This window comes from Trichechus manatus, unplaced genomic scaffold (assembly GCF_000243295.1).
Source record: "Trichechus manatus latirostris isolate Lorelei unplaced genomic scaffold, TriManLat1.0 scaffold00222, whole genome shotgun sequence".
Taxonomy (NCBI): Eukaryota; Metazoa; Chordata; class Mammalia; order Sirenia; family Trichechidae; genus Trichechus; species Trichechus manatus.
The window spans coordinates 3,194,803-3,211,833 of NW_004444158.1; the positions used below are offsets into that span (position 1 = coordinate 3,194,803).

General features: G+C 35.9%; 2 protein-coding genes across 2 annotated transcripts in view; one reads left to right on the top strand and one right to left on the bottom strand.

The window, feature by feature from the left end:
* Positions 1–6,945, bottom strand: part of NDC80 (NDC80 kinetochore complex component) — a 43,400-nt gene extending 36,455 nt beyond the window's left edge. The window contains exons 1-5 of the mRNA XM_023742899.1: positions 6,876–6,945; positions 5,445–5,554; positions 3,677–3,763; positions 353–476; positions 77–253 (exon numbers count right to left, since the gene is read on the bottom strand). Of these exons, the coding sequence (XP_023598667.1) occupies positions 77–253; positions 353–476; positions 3,677–3,763; positions 5,445–5,545 (489 nt within the window). The 5' untranslated portion in view covers positions 5,546–5,554; positions 6,876–6,945. The remainder of the gene's footprint in view (positions 1–76; positions 254–352; positions 477–3,676; positions 3,764–5,444; positions 5,555–6,875) is intronic.
* Positions 6,946–7,074: 129 nt separating this feature from the next.
* The window catches only part of METTL4 (methyltransferase 4, N6-adenosine), a 62,931-nt gene continuing 52,974 nt past the window's right edge, over positions 7,075–17,031 (top strand). The window contains exons 1-2 of the mRNA XM_023742901.1: positions 7,075–9,373; positions 11,443–11,505. Coding sequence (XP_023598669.1) covers positions 8,978–9,373; positions 11,443–11,505 — 459 coding nt within the window. The 5' untranslated portion in view covers positions 7,075–8,977. The remainder of the gene's footprint in view (positions 9,374–11,442; positions 11,506–17,031) is intronic.

The window sequence follows — 17,031 nt, forward strand, 5'->3', positions numbered from 1 at the left end:
TATTGTGTCCATGGTGACCCTCTTAAAACATGCTATTATTGTTCCAATAATCTCTCTAATGAGAAATATAACATACAAACCCAAGATCCTTAAAGATTCTTGGAACCTCTTCTTCAAACTTTGTATCAGGAAGTTCATATGAAGGGCACAGGAAGCCATATAGAAAAGTGAAGATCTTTAGGAAGTCTTTAACAGATGGAGCTTGTAGAGATTTCATGGATATACTATAAGCATAACCATTTTCTGTAAGAAACTATAATAATCTTTATGAAACATATTTTATAATAGAAAAATTATTGAAAAATACCTAAGAGAACATTCAAAATTTAGACTATTTAAAATTATAAAATACCTCACAAAGTTGTCGAATACACTGCTGAATGAATGCTTTGTCATTAAGTGGTCTTGGGTCCTTGATTTTTTCAGAACTGGAAAATATGCCAAACTGACTGTTCCGGGATCCAGTTCCACTAGTTCTGGAAACATATTTTTAAAAAAGTCAATCAAAATGATTTCCTTCTGTGGTCAAGTCTAAATTATTTCAAGGTGATGTTATATTTTAACATTAGCATCAGATAGGGCGGTTCAATTCTTAATTTGTATTTAACTAAACAAAATTCTCTTATTCAAAGCAGAGAAAAAGAGCACATAATGAAGGATAAAGTATGACATTATAGCAGTTAAATAATTTAAATATAAAATGAGGTGAGAATAAAAATGTATTTCTGGTGCTCTGTATTACCAACACATACACCATCCTCTGAGAATGTGCATTTCCAGTCCACATTCTTAGAATATGCATATCTAGTCCATAGTCTAGATCTTCTGCTCCAAGGACTCTCCAATCTGGTCAATAACCTAAGCCTTTTGCCATCCTAATTATCCCTCCATGATTACTCTCTCACCCCCAACCCCTTCATTTACCATTATTTCTTGTGGGAAAATTGTCTTCCAATTATGTTAAAAAGAGGTTCTGTATGCCTTTCTCACAAACACTTTTGTGTTGTGCAATACCTACACTATGTATCTGATTGTCATTTACTATAAATATATATGCCTTTTAGTCATTAATGGATACAGCATATATGCTTCATTCTAAGTCCCTACCCACTAAAACAAAACCTTCCTTAAACAATCTTTAGAATGTTTCATTTTTCTTACTTTGCTTGTGTCCCAGTTGAGTTAACCATCACAGCTTATTAAATATCCTCTGAACAATAATTTTCCTTACTGGACAGAGGCCATAAAGCATACAATGAACATTGCTATAATATCTGAACTCTTCATCAAAACTTCATTTCTCCCTGGAAGTTTCTTGCTGGTTCTCCCTTGCTTGTTTCTTTGAGACCTCTCACTCCACTGCTATGATTAATTAGCTAATTTTTTCCCGGGAATTTGCTAATTTGAGAACCACCTTTCTATATATAGTCTACTACTTTACTTTTAATCTTTTTTACCATAAAAAAAGAGATGTATAGAAATGTATGATAGAATTCAGCTCTTATTCTACACAAAACTTGACTTATAGATATCTTTTAAAATTATAAAACAATCAGCAAACCAAAATACTGTATTGTTCAATTTATACTTAAGAGCATAGGGTCTAAAGGACTAGAAGGCAGAAGGGGACAGGAAAGCTGGTGATAGGAAACCCAAGGTTGAGTAAGGACGGTGTTGACATGTAGTGGGGTTGTTAACCATTGTCATAGGGCAACATGTGTACTGTTTAATGAGAAACTATTTTGTTCTGTAAACCTTCATCTAAAGTGAGAATAGTAACACTACTGGAAGAATGTAATTGATGTCACTGAACTGTGCATGCAGAAATTTTTGAAATGGTGTATCTTTGGCTATGTATATTTTCAGAAAAAAAAAAAAAGGTCGAGAAGGGAGAGGGTTGCCATGTAATGGCAATGTTAACCAATGTCATAAAACAATATGTGTACTGACTGTTTAATGAGAAACTATTTGTTCTGTAAACCTTCATCCAAAGTACAATAAAAAAAAAAAAAAAGAGCATAGGGTCTAGAGCAGTATGTGGTTTTAAATTATGTCTCTCTTACTAGCTGTGTGACTTTGGGTAAGTTACTTAACCTCTCTGTTCTTCAATTTCCTTATCTATAGAAAGGAAACAATAACAGTAGGGCAGTTCTGAGGATTGATTAAAAGAGTTAATATAGATAAAGCATTTAAAACGATGCCTGGCCCATAGAAATGCTCAACAAATGATTGGTTTAATAATTATTATCAACATTATCTCTGAAGTTCAGCTCTGGGATGAAAATTACATTACAAAAATGCCTTAAAATTTTTCACCAACTGGAATAAATATGAGAAACAGAAGTCTAACTTGGTTTCATGGCAGAGATTTTTATAAGGTGACAAATATTCTACCTCTATATATTTTCAAAACAATTGAACAAACAGGTTTGTCTTAAAACAAAGTTATATTTTGTTTTGGTAAGATAACAGAATATAGTTTACTTACATAATTTTAGGGTTGAACATTTATTGAAAATCAATTTTATTGAGGTATAATTTGCTTAGAATAAAATGTACCTGTTTAAGGGGTACAGTTTATGAGCTTTGACAATGCATACACCTGTGTAATCTTTACTACAATCAAGACACAAAACATTTCCATCATCCCAAAAAGTTCCCTTGTACCTCAACTGTCAATCCTCCTCCCATGCCCTGCCCCAGGCAAGCAATGATCTACTCTAAAAGTAGTTCTCAAAACGTGACCTTGGGGTCTGACAAGTCAAAACTATTTTCATAAAACTAAGATGTTACTTGCCCTTTTCACTCTCAATCTGTCATGAGTGTCCAGTGGAGTTTTCCAGAGGCTACATGACATGATACTGCAAAACTGAATGCAGAAGCAGATATGAAAATCTAGTTGTCTTCTATTGAGCCAGACATTAAAGAGATTTGCAAAAATGTAGAATAATGTCACTTTTCTAACTGAAATTGTTTTGTCTTGAAAATAATGTTGTTTTAAAATTTAAAAACATTTTATTTATGTTAACATGTAATGAGCTTATTATTTTTAATTGAATACATAAATATTTAAAAAATTTGTTTTAATTTCTAATATGGTAAATATCGATAAATATAACCCACAAATCAAATTCTCTTAGGAGTCCTCACTAATATTTAAGTGTAAAAAAGTCTGGGACTAAAATGCTGAACTAGATGATGATCCCTCCTAATTTTAAAATGCTATAACCTAAAGGTGGGCAGCACAAATTCACCCAGTGGCACCACAACTGAAAGGTCTGGTGATTTGCTTCAGTAAAGATTACAGCGAAGAAAACTCTATAGGGCAGTTCTACTTTGTAACACCTGGAGTCACCATGAGTTGGAATTGATTTGATGGCAACAAGCTTGGAGGGGTCTGGGCATGATTTCATTGTATCTCAAAGCTAGGCATGGAATTTTAGATGAACTACTCACTTGTAACAATGAAATAGTGGTCTGAATGTGCTAAAATATCTCTTGGTACCATCAAAAGTAAATATACCCACTGCTAACCATTTAAAACAGAGGAAAATTAGATTCTAACTTTGTCTTGGAAAGGGACCACGCCATATAATTTTCTGTACTCCGAGAGGATCTAGCCAAATGCATGGCTGTAAGAATTCTCTCATTAGAACTGTTCAAGAAATATCATTACCTTTTACCAAACACAGAGACTTTTCTTTCAGATGTAGATGATGTGGGTTTGTTTATACTCAGCTTTCCAAAGGCTGATTTCTCTTTGCTTTAAGAAAAGGAGAAAAATATCTCTTTAAAATAAATATTAAAAATATTAGTTTAAGAAATTTTTGGAAATATGTGAGAACCAATACCTTCCATTACCTATAAAAATAATTCAAAATCATAAAAATTTTCCAACATACGGTAAGTTCTAATGCTAAAATGTTAAGAAAAAAGCAGAACAAATATCATACCTATATCAAGACTTCAATTATCTTTACACATTTATGGATAACAATTTTCAGGAGAAAGAAAAAAAAAACAGATAAGTTTCATCATAGCATGATAGGTACATTAAAAATATATATTTTTAACGCTGTCATATTTGTATAGGTTTAAAAGTATAATTTAAAGCCTAAGCTTTAGTAGAATGCAGCCACCCTTAAGAATATACATTATCTAAATTACAGGCAAAACACATTGACAATAGTGACCTTTTCGCTTCTAATACAATTCAAGGAATAAATCTTTTTGTGTAAGTAATGTGCAACAGTACAAAAAATTTCTATGTAAAGTGTTCAGATGGAAAAATATATACATAGTTCAAATTTCTTAAAGCAGCAGACGTTCATACCATATAAACCTAAATAATCTAAGAACAGTTAGCAAGTAACTTGTGCCTTGGTATTAGAGGATCGATAGAGCTCTGCTGTGGCTTACAAATAGCCTTCTTTTTTAAAAATTTGTTTTATTTTTTAATTCATTTTTGGTAGCAATATCTAGAAAATAAAGCATTCACTCATTTACAATGTCTACATGTACAGTTCAATGACATCATTACATACTTCACACTGTGTCCATTCGATCTCTGCCCCTATCGTTTCATCACCATTAATTTAGATACTCTGACCCTTAAAGTTCTCATCTGTATTTTAGAGTAACTGTTGTCAATTTGAACTCGTATGGATACTTCTTTATAACAGCACAATGCTCAAGGAAAACCTTTATTAATTGAACTAAACTGTTTAGTTTAACAATGGCTTCATGGGATAGTTTTGGTTCAAAGTTTAAAGATTATCTCTAGGCAATAGATTTGGGGGTTCCTTCAGTCTCAATGGATCCAATTAAGTCTGGTTTCCTTATGAATTTGAAGCTTCTTATAAAAAAAAAATACAGTTTATAATAGCATATTCCTTTGGACACTTTTTTCCAGCAAATCTTGAGGAAACAGACTGGAGAGGTGGTGTTCTGCATGCTGCTACTACACTACAGCTCATCATCTGAGCAAACACCACCTTTGATTGAGAGCTTTGCTAGCTGGCTACACCTCAATAAATTGTCAGTTACAGTAAGCAGCTCTAGAAGAAAAGAGGAAAACTTCCAGCATGCTTACAGTCTCACAAGTGGATATTGTGCTAGACAGTGCTAGACATAGCCACCCACATGTGAAGTAAGAACTAACGAGGTTAGCAATAAAAAAGAGTGCTCAGTTGTTTTTAGAGGTTGTCAGGCAAAGATGATTGAATAGGACTTGGCTTTGGGAATTTAAGAAACAAATGAGATAAACCACAACACCTGATACTGTGTCCACTTTTACCCTTAACTGATCCAAAATTAAGCACAACTGGGAACAGATAAAATTCACCAAGACACCACTCATACTACACCTTTGTATTAACCATTTTTACAGATTTCTTTGCCCAGGACACAGCATGCATGTGAGAACCACAGGTGGAGGTACTTACCTTTGAGGGGTATAGAGGCCTTGTTTATTGAGGTCCTGCAATCTTAACTCTTGCACAGAGAGGCGGCCAGCACCACCAGTGGAAACTGAACTGCGCTTCATGCTTATGACCTACATTCATGAAATCAGTATTTAAAAATCCTTCCACACATAGATGGCACATTAAGTAAGCACCAATTATTATCTTTATCTTCAAAACGAAAGGAGGCCAAGTTTCATTCTTTCTTCAAGATAATCTTTCTCCTGGGCCATCTTTACTCATTCATGTATTATGTACCGTAGTCCTCAATTGCAGGGAATATCATCTATTTAATTGCATTTTTAAATATTCAACATACGTAAACATTTACTAACTGCCAACCATCTACAAGGGAGTGTGCTAGGCAATGCAGAAGACATGATGAATAAGGTATGATTCCTGCCTTCCATGGTAGTTAGAAACCTGAACCTTAACCTAGACCACATCACTACGGCTGGCTGTGCCTATTTCAAATGGGAAGACAGAGGCTACACGACAAGCACAGCTCCCTCGACTTCTCGCATCCACCACAAAATGTTTCTTTTTCTTTGGTTTCTGGAAATAGAATTTATTCTGTTTTCTTTTCCTAATGACAATCTCTCCTGCCCTATCCTTAACTCATTATTTCTCAGTTCATATTTTTCAATCATTGCCCCTCTTGCTTCACCGCTCTCTTCAACAGGGATAAATCATCTGGTCCACAGAAACGTCTCTAGGGCACCTCCATCTTCTCAGGCCACATTAACATCTCATTCCCTTACCTGTACTGAAACGGCTGCCTCCTACGATACTCACGACTGACCATTTTTTTGGTACTGTTTCATCTCTCAATGGCATTAGGCACTATACACACACCCAGGCTTCTCGGGTCCTGCCCTGGCTTCCATGAGAGCAGACATCTGTGATTATCCTTTTACTTCTCTGGGCACTCCTTAGTCTTTTACACTGATTAGACTCTTTCTTGGTTTTGGCCGCCTATTTTTTCTCCTTCAATATACCCTGCTTCATTCATACAACTTTCCCACTCTCACCTATACGTCCACTCCCAATCTCCACTTAAGGTGCAGAGTTCCAGATGCACTCCTCCCCCAGCCAGTAGGATACTACGCTAGTATCTCAAACATCACATACCAAATCCTCCCTTCTCCTCTCCCCCGACGCTCTTCTCCCCATCAGTGGCCCCCTACGTCCTCCCTCCTCCCTGGGAATTCACTGCCAGTAGAAATTTATTGGTCTCTGAGAAACTAGCGCCCCGCACAGATTCGGCCCGAGACCTCTCACAAAGCAGACACTAAAACGTTGTTCCTCAGCGTCACTCAAGCTGTTGACGCCGTCCCTTTCGCCCCCAGGACCGTACCAGCCGGAACAAAATTAACCCAAAGATCTTTCATGAGTCCACCACCCATTAGTCACCTTACTTCCAGCTTCCTGACAAGACCAAGGGGCCGAATTTCCGAACCGTAAGACTCCCGCAGAAACGCCACTCCCTCCTTTACCCGCCCGCGCTCTTCAAATTTTAAAATCTCCGCCTGTGCAAACGTCACCACGCATGACGTGCCCACGCGTGCGCAATACTCGTGCGCCGCCGCCTCATGGCCGGAACTCTGCGTGCTGGTTGCGTTTTGCCGCCTCGCCGGGTCCACTGGCGTTTCCAGGCAGCGTAAGCGTCTCCTACGAAGTGTAGTCCGACCTCTCAATTTATGTTCTGAAGACTTGAGGGCTCTATGTCACTGAAGAGCGAGCAGAACCCTCGAAGTCGGCCTGGAAACGCTTTCCGTACAGCAATATGGCTGCGCCCGTTGACTCTTAGAAAAGGAGTTTTTTCCCTTTTGCCTTGAAAGGGACATCTTTCACGACCACTACTGAGATGCGTGCTGTTCTTACGACAGGAGTCTGGGAAGGCGGCGTGCATTTTTCTGACAAGGGAGGCGGTGAGGTAGGAGGTGGTGGCAGCTGAGTCTGCATGTAGCCGGCTCCGAGCCTCGCGCTGGTGGGGCGGCCGCCAGAATTCTGGGCTCAGGGTTAGACTGCCACCAGGATCTTACGGTCCTCTAGTGGTGGCCTACGAGAAGCCAGGAAGAATCCGAGCCGTGGGAGTGGATGTCAAGCAAAGTAGAAGTAGTCTAGAGAGAGGAGCTTTAAGCACAGTAGATTAGTTTGCTAAAATAGGAATTCACCGCTTCCCTGAGCTTGCTTCTCGGCACTGAGGGGTAGGGACGAGAGAAGAGCGCAAAGTCTGGATACTTGGGTCAAGTAGCAGTTGTGCCATTAATAAGAGTTTTAATTTTGGGCAAATCACCGTTCCTTGTCTGAGTTTCAGTCTTCCCTGCTAAATTTCTAGCTCTCATGAACCATTACAAGGCCTCGCTAGAAGTGGTAACTGAAGGGGAGCCGGGAGACCAATACCAGGATTACCATCAGCAATAGCAATTAGCATTTATTTGAGCAATTGCTACGTGTCAGGCACTGTGTATAGCATTTTATGTAGACTATCTCATTTAATTCTCTAAACTGCCCTCTGAGAGGCAATAAAAAGTGATGAAATTGAGGCTCAGTGAGATCAAATAACTTGTCCATGGTCATACTGCTGATACCCATGGAGTTAGAAGGTTCAGTTTAAATGCTGTTAGTAGTAACTGTGCTGTTAGCCACTTAAACTTATCTCTCATTCTGGCCCCCTCTTCAATTCTGCACTGCACTAGATTGAAAAAGCAATATCCAGAACTGTAGATCATCTCTTGAAAAGAGATAAGGAAGTTCTGAAAAACCTAGTTTCCTGAGGAGTACTGCTCAGAAGCAGTTACAGACCTGGACCCTAAACCTTCCAATTTTGTTAAGGTGTAGTGCTTCTGATGTGCTGTTAAAATTGCATTTTGCTCTGCCTAGACCAGTAGTTTGTGATCTTTATTATCCCATTATTCCATTGATAGCAGTGGTTTACTAGGGCAATGACACTGGAGAATGGGCTGACTAAGGGGAATGTTTGAAAAAACAAGGGCTGTTCTTCTAATACCCTCTCTTGAAATTCTGTGACCCTCTCAAGATAGGTTTATATCATTAAAAAGGCTGAATTCACATAGGTAATTTAGTGTTCTCTGCTTTAACAGGGCACTTTCACCTTTCAAGGATTCAATGATTTCCTGACTTGGACACTGTGTGCTTGGTTGCTAGATCCACAGACTTAAGCAGGAGATTGTGGTGGGCCCAGGAAGAGAGTAAGATCAAATTGGGTTTACAGAAATAAGATCAGGTTTTAACCATCTTTGGCCGAATTGACTGACAATTTTAAATGTTCACCTCTGGCATTAAAAGAAGTTTATATCAAAAAAGTTGCAATTTTTCTTAGAACTACTACATGAATGCTAAATGTGTAAAATTTATATACTTATACATCAAACGTGCTTGTGTATATGGAATATATTTTTACTGAAATACAGAATATTTAAAGACTTGATCTGGAAAGTTGGGTTTTACTTCTAGTCCCTAATTCCTAGAGGTGCTTTTTATGGAAAAGAATGTCTGTGGTGCACCAGCTGTCATCTGGGTGGTTACTGGATCATCTTTCGTTCATTAACAAGATAAATTACCATCTTTGTCAGCATCACAAGCCTTGTTGCGGTAAAAATGAGCCTACTTCTTCTGTCCACTTTGATTCTCTTCAAATGGATTCTTTGTCTTCTTTTGGACCCTCTGCTACATATATTGCTTCTGATTTGACCACTAAGCCTGAGAATGATGATAGGGGAAACAGTGACGTGCTCCTACAAAATTACGTTTTTCGATCTGAATTATTTGATGTCACCAAACCCTATATAACTTCAACTGGTCGTGAAGAATGCCAACAAAGTAATGAAAAGGAAGATCTAATGGATGGTGTTAAAAAAGAAATCTCCACTTCTATCATTGGGAAGGTAGAAAGTTTTAAAAAAATATTTATTTCTCTGTAGGAAACATGAAAGAAATTTATCATCACAATATCTCAAGTATCTTGTGATTTATTAAGTATAAAGAGAAATCAATAAAGCATAAGAAGGCTTTAGCATATCCAGAATAACTTTTAACTCTTTCAAATGTTTCACCAGTCCTATAAAACCAAATTTGCATAATTCAAAATTAAGCAAAGTTCATGGGAAGTGACTATAAGTTAAACATAGAAGTCAGACAAAAACCTCAACTTTTCTGCTTAGGTGTTTGTATTGATTGCATTACTCGAAAACATGTTTCCTTTTCTGTAGAATTCCAAGGTAGCTCTTGGATTTTGAGAGTTTTTTTTTTAAAGGCCTGTCCTTTGGGGATAGGAGCCCTGGTGGCACAGTGGTTAATGCCCTCGGCTACTAATCGAAAGATTGACAGTTGTAACCCACCAGCTGCTCTGCCGGAGGAAGATTACAGCCTTGGAAACTCTATGGGGCGGTTTTACTGTAGGGTTGCTTTTAGTTGGAATCAGCTGTATGGCAGTGGGTTTTATCCTTTGGGGATAAGCTCAAGTAATAAAGTTTAGTAGCAGAGTGATATTTCTAAAACATTTCTATTGATGGAAATAGAAAGCTATTGTGGAAAATGTATGTGTTTGTAAAGTGTTTATCTTCATATACACACACTGGCAATCTTTTAATAAAGTTTTGAGAATGCCATATAAGATCAAATTAATTGTGCTTCAGTACTTTATATGTTTGAAGAATTCAGAGATAATTATACAAAGTCCATGTCAGATAGATTATACTATTGTTTTCTTTGGTAGAGATAGGAATAACATTCATTATTCACCCAACAAACGTTTGAGTTCTTTCTGTGTACCATTGTATACAGAGTGATGAAACAAGATAAAACACAGTCCCTGCCCACATGGATCTTATGATTGAGTGGGGAAGAAAGATACTAAGTAAAGATGAAAGTGTGCTGAGAATTAGAATAGGAAAGTAATAGAAATAGTATTTTGTTATAGGTACCTGAAGTAGAAATTTTAGTATTATGATTTTTATGATTTCTTCTTGTACATTATATTTTTCCCTTTCAGCAGACATTTATTGAGCGTATGCTGTGTCAGGTACAGAAAAGAAAATGTATAGCGTTATCTGAGATCTCAGTAAAATAGTATGTAAGTAATGTATCATTGCTATTACTAATTCAGACGAATAGTAAACATTTGTAAAGGACTTTGCAGTTTACAGAGTATGTACACTATCTTTTAATGGTTAGTTTCTTACGTGGGGTAAGTTTCTCATATTTTAATACTGAAAAATAAAATGAACATACAGAATGGTGTTAATGTATCTGATTTGTACCAAACCCTCAGATCAGCCATGAAGAGTTATTACAAATACATTGCCTTTTCTTTTGATTGTAGTACGTAGGTAGTTCCTCTTCTCAGAAATGAAGAAAGTTGAGGATAATTATACAATGTATATCAACCGATAGGTGACACTCGTTACCATTCGTATAGTACCACTGCCAGTGTGACATTTTATCACGTGGTTGTGGTGGTGGTGTGTGCTGGCGAGTTGATTTCAACCCAAGGGACCCTACATGACAGAGTACAACTGCCCCATAGGGTTTTCTAGGCTGTAATCTTTACCAAAGCAGATCACCACGTCTTTTCTTCCGTGTAGCCGCTGGTGGATTCAAATTGCTGACTTTTCAGTTAGCAGCTGAATGCTTTAACCATTGCACCACCAGGGCTCTTTATCATATTGTACTTGTTCTTATTAAGCAGATAAGACTGAAATGACTTTTTATCATCTATTAATTTGGTGTTTATGTATTTCTTTACTTCTTTACTTACTTACTTTGGGGAAGTTTGTCTCCTTAGTCAATACTTTTTCCATTGATTTTGACCTCAACACGTGATTATTACTACTTAAACACTGGAATACACAATATGAAAAATGTGACAAAGAAAAATGAAATACTAATATATTTCAAAAGATCAATATTGTGATAGATGGTAACATTTTTTCCCTGTAATTTATCTACCCTGTAGAAGCGTAAAAGGTGTGTGGTTTTCAATCAAGGTGAATTGGATGCTATGGAATACCATGCAAAGGTAGGTGTAAAATGTTCATTGATTCACATTGGAAGATTTATATGATGTCGTATGAATAAAGAAGTCCCTGGGTGGTGGATAAGGAGCCCTGGTGGTGCAGTGGTTAAGCACTCAGCTGCTAACTGAAAGGTTGGTGGTTTAAACCCACCAGCTGCTCCGTGGAAGAAAGATGTGGCAGTCAGCTTCTGTAAAGTTTATTGACTCAACGGCAGTGGGTTTATCTTGGTTTGGGGTGGCGCATACAGTTAAACACTTGACTATTAGCTGAAAGGTTGGCAGTTTGAACCCACCTGAAAGTGCCTGGGAAGACAAGCCTGGCAATCTGCTTCCAAATGTTCACAGCCTTGAAAACCCTATGGAGCACACATGGTGCTGCCATGAGTCGGAATCGACAGTAACTTAACAACAATAAAAGGATGGCTTAATACTATATGATTTTAAATGTACTGAAGATAGCTGAAGATACGGAAGTTAAATCCTTGAATGCTAAAAGTCTACTATATCTGTTAATTTTGAAATATGTCTGTTGCCTGGAAATGCCATTTGTGAGATTAAAGTGCAGAAATATGCAAAAATCCAGTGTATGATATCATACAAGAAGAATATTACTTTAAGATGTTAAATGAAATTAGAAAATTGAATTTCTTGAATTTATGTATATTCAGAGTGCTAAATGAACTAAAATACATGTGACTGTTAATGATTAATATAAATTATGAAAGATTTGTGTGCCTCAGAATAGAATCAAATTTAAAAAGTCATAGGATATTAAAAAAATCTTATTTAGAGCTCTTAGTGCTTCAGTAGCAAATTTGAATAAACAGAATATATGGCTATTTATTATCAGTGAATAATTTTGTGGAAATTTGAACCTATTTGCTATAGTGTAGTGTTACAGAATGAACTATTAAAAGGGCTAGTACCAGGGCTGTTAATAGTGAGGATATCTGGTTATTTTAACATATGTTAAGGAAAAGCCTGGAGTAGAACTTGCCTTGTTTGCTTTCTTGCCTGAATTTATCAGTCTCCCTCCCTTCTTATCTGGTTCATTTATGCATTCACTCACTGACTCATTACATTTATTTACAGATACTCATTGAATGCAGACTACATTCCAGACACTGTGTCAGCCCTAGGACTTCAATGGAAGTTGAGATAGATATAGTGCTTCTGTCACAGAAGTTATGATCTTCTTGAGGGATACAGACAAATTACAATATACTGTAAAAAGCACTATCATAGGAGAATTATAGTATCTATGAGGGCACATACGGCAGGCGTCTAACCCATACTTGAGGGTAGGGGTGTCAAGGAAAGCTTTATGGAGGTGGTGATAATTGTTTAAGCTCAATTCTTCGAGTAGGCGCTAATCATGAAGAGAGTGATGGAGAGTGTTCTAGGCTTAGAAAATAATAGCATTTACTAAAGCTTAGAAGCAAGATGAAATATGGCTTGTTGGAAGAACCAGAAATCATTCAGGTTGCTGGACTGTGGAATATGAAAGAAGAGAGTGGTTAGAGATGAAACTGGGGAGGTAAGAAGTAGCAGATATGTTAGATTTTATAAGCCCATCTTAAGATGTTTAGCCTTAGTTCTAAAGGTAGTGAGAAGATATTGAGAGCAGGTGACATAATCAGATATGCTTCTTATTTATTTAATGTTAATCTTTATTTTTTGATAGATAATATATTTGTATGATAAAATTTGAAATGTATGATAAGTATGCAGTGAAGTCTTCCTTTAATCCCCATCTTGCAGCCATCTGCTTCCCCCTCCCAATATATCCATTCAGTGGTGTATGTATATAATAGGAAATATGTGCTTATATTCTCCTCCCCTTTTTTACTTGGATGGTAGCGTACTTCACACTTGCACTTTGCTTTTTTTTCCTTCACTTAAACATATAAATTGTCTTATGTCTTAATTGTTTTTCATAATTTATTTATAGTCTTTAATTACTGACATTTAGATCTATTATACACATGTAATTTTCCACAGGTATGCGTGTATCTGCAGGATAAATTTGAAGAAATGACGTCTTGGGGTCTGAGGGTTTGAGCATTTTGATACATATTACTAGATTGCTAATATAGAGGTTATAAACCAGAAATGTATAATTTTGCCAGGTTTCCCACATCCTTACCATTATTGTATGCTATCAATGCTTTTGACCTTTGCCAACCTGATAGGTAAAAAAAAACAGTATTTCAGTATGGTTTTAATTTGCATTTGTCTTATTATTTGTATAGTTAAGCATTTTAACATATGTTTCAAAGCCATTTATATTTCTTTTTATGCTAACTTTTATTTCTTTTGACATTTAAAAAATTGGGTGTTTGTTGTTTTTTGATTTATAGGAGCTGTTTATATGTTAGAGAAATTAGCTCTCTGTCTATGATACAAGTTGCAAATATATTTTCCCCAATTTGACATTTGAAATTTAACATTAATTATGATGGTTTCTTTTTCTTTTTTTGGTCTACACAGGCAATATTTTTGTTTATTTGAATTTATTAATTTTTTTGTTTTATGACTTCTGGATTTTTGAGTCATAATTGGAAAGGTATTCCTTTTCCAAGGCTATAAAAGAATTCTTCTGTGTTTTCTTCTAGAACTTTTATGGTCTTATTTCACATTTATCTTTGATTCATGTATAAAATGTGAGATAAGGATCCAAGTTTTTTTTTTTTAATTTCCCCCAGATAGCTACCCATTTGTCCCACCAAATTTTCCCCTGCTGACTTGGGATGCTAAATATACTAAATTCACTTATATATTTGAATTTATTTCAGGACTTTAAGTTTTATTTGCCTCTCTATTCATTTGGCAGTCTCTTTTGAGATTTAGTAATATGAATATTTTTAATATTTAGTAGTGTTAGTTGTACCCCTCCCCATCTTCTCCTCAGTTCCTCTCGTTTACAGAGGTATACAGTTTTTCTGGCTGTTTTTTTTTTTTTTTAATCCCAATATGAATTTTAGAATCAATTCTAATGTCTAATTAGGAAAAAAAACCCAAAAAACTACTAGAATCTTTATGTTATTAAGTTAAATTTATAAATTAAATTAGGGTAGAGTTGACATCTTTAAGATGTTGAGTCTTTCTTCCCAAAACGTGAATATGTCTTTCCAGTTGTTCACATTTTTGTTTTGTCATTCTTTAAAATTTTCTTTATAAAAGCTTTGAAGTTTACTCAAGTTGTAGTATTTTTTTTTTAATTGAGTCTCTTGTGTTTTCCAGATATACCATTTAACTCCTGTAAATAGTAATAGTTTTACTTACTCCTTTTCCAATTATTATAGTTCTACTTTATTTGTCTTGATTAATTGCACAGACAGCTGCTAACAAAAGTTCAGCAGTTTGAATCCATCAGCTGCGCCTTGGAAACCCTTTGGGGCAGTTCTGGTCTGTCCTATAGGGTGGCTATGAATTGTATAGGTTGAAAAATACAATATAAAATTAAATAATATTTCTGAGAGTAGCTATCCTTGTCTTGCTCCAGATTTAGTGGGGACGTTTTCCTCATTAAGCATAATATGGGGTTTGGGACTAAGTTGGAAATAACATGTTAAGGGAGTTTTCATCTATTCTGTTTATTAAGTGTTATTATAAAGCATGGTAACTGAATTTCATTTAATGTCTTTTAAGTATCTATGGAGATTAAAGGCCTGGTTGCATAGTGGTTAAGAGCTTAACTGCTAACCAAAAGGTCGACAGTTAGAATCCACCAGCCACTCCTTGGAAACTCTATGGGACAATTCTATTCTGTTCTGTAGGGTCGCTATGAGTCGGAATCGATTCCACGGCAATGGGTTTGGTTTGGTTTTGATATGGAGATTAAATAGATGATTTTTCTCCTGATATTTTTCTGTGATTTTTCCTCATATGTAACCATCCTTACATTTATAGAATATATTCCAAATGTTAATGATGTATTATTTTTCAAATGTGCTGCTGGACTTTATATGCTGGTATTTTATTTGGGATAGCCATTAAGTTAGATTGGTCTGATATATATGTATGTGTGTGTGTGTGTTTGTGGATGTGTGTGTGTATATATATATATATTTTTCCCCTTTTGGTCAGATTTTGTTATATATATATAATTATGTGTGTATAAATATACATGTATCAATGTTATACACACATTAGAGAGTTTTTAGCTCTCTAAAGTTGGAAGTTTTCTTCCCCCTCTCCCCATCTCCATTTTCTGGAACAATAGAAAAAGTTTTGGAGTAATCTGTTCTTTGAAGTTTGGTAGAAGTCCTCTTTGCAACCTCTGAGTGTGTTGCTTTTTGTAGGGATACCTCTGTGACAATTTTACCTTTTTCTTAGGAAATAAGCTTAAAAATTTAAAAAACTTTTTTTAGTCTTTGTAATTTATATTATCTTAGAAAATTGTCTATTTCATCCAGTTTTTCAAATTTATTTGTGCAGTCTGTTTCTGTGGTTATTTCCCTCATCATTTATATTGCATATTTACTCTCTTTTTAGATACGCTAGCTAACAGTTTATCCATTTTATTTGTTTTCTTAAAAATTTATTACTTCTGCTATTTTTTATAATTTTTAGTTTATTTTTGCTTTAATTGATATTAATTTAGTCCCCAGGGTATTGTTTTTTTCCTGACTTTTGAAGTTGTTTTAAATCATTTCTTGTTTTTTTAATTGATAAAAGTATTTAATGTTACAGATTTTTCTCTGGGTACTACTTTAGCTATCCATAAATTCTGTTATGTAGTGTTTTAATTGTCATGTAATGAAATGTCATGGAAATATAATTGTTTTGTGAATATTTGAATAATATATATATATTTTTTTTACGCTAGGTCTTTATTCCCAAATGTTTACACTCCTGGTGTTTATTAAACCAATCACAGCCATTTGAGCCCCAGCTGTGTGTGAGACTATTCTGGCTTAGCTACCTTATGGTGTGCAGTCTAGAAGGTTTTTTTCTTGAGTTTATTCCTTAAACTAATCATTTGACCAAATTAAAGGAAAAATTACTTGAAGGACAGGAAGAAGCATTGCTGGTGATGAGGGTGTATTTAACCTAATATTCTCCGGGCTGTTTGCCTCCATCTCCTTTCCTTTTTGCCACTATAGCTCAGCTAAAGTTCAAGGCTGTTTACAAGTTAATAAAAGAGATGATTCAGGAATGCCGGGAGTCCTCTGAGTGCTAGTGATGGGCTTTTGGCATTGGCACATTCCCCCCCCCCAGTGCTTGCCCCTTAAAGCCTGTTAGTGGGATGCCTCATAGACTGAGTGTTTTACTTGGAAAACAGTACACAAGTCTCCTTTCAGCATATGCTCCTCCACACAAGCACTCCACGCAGTGTAGAAATGCTGCAAACACACCTTGAATTCCCCCGCACCTGTTTGAACTCTGTGACCAGCCATCTGCTACACCTCTACTTCCGGTTGTTGGTTTATCCCAGCTCAGCTGAAATGGAAATCGACAAAACCTTTTTTTTGCTGAACAAGCTGGATGGTTAATAATATAGATGGCTGTGGTGTTTACTTGGGC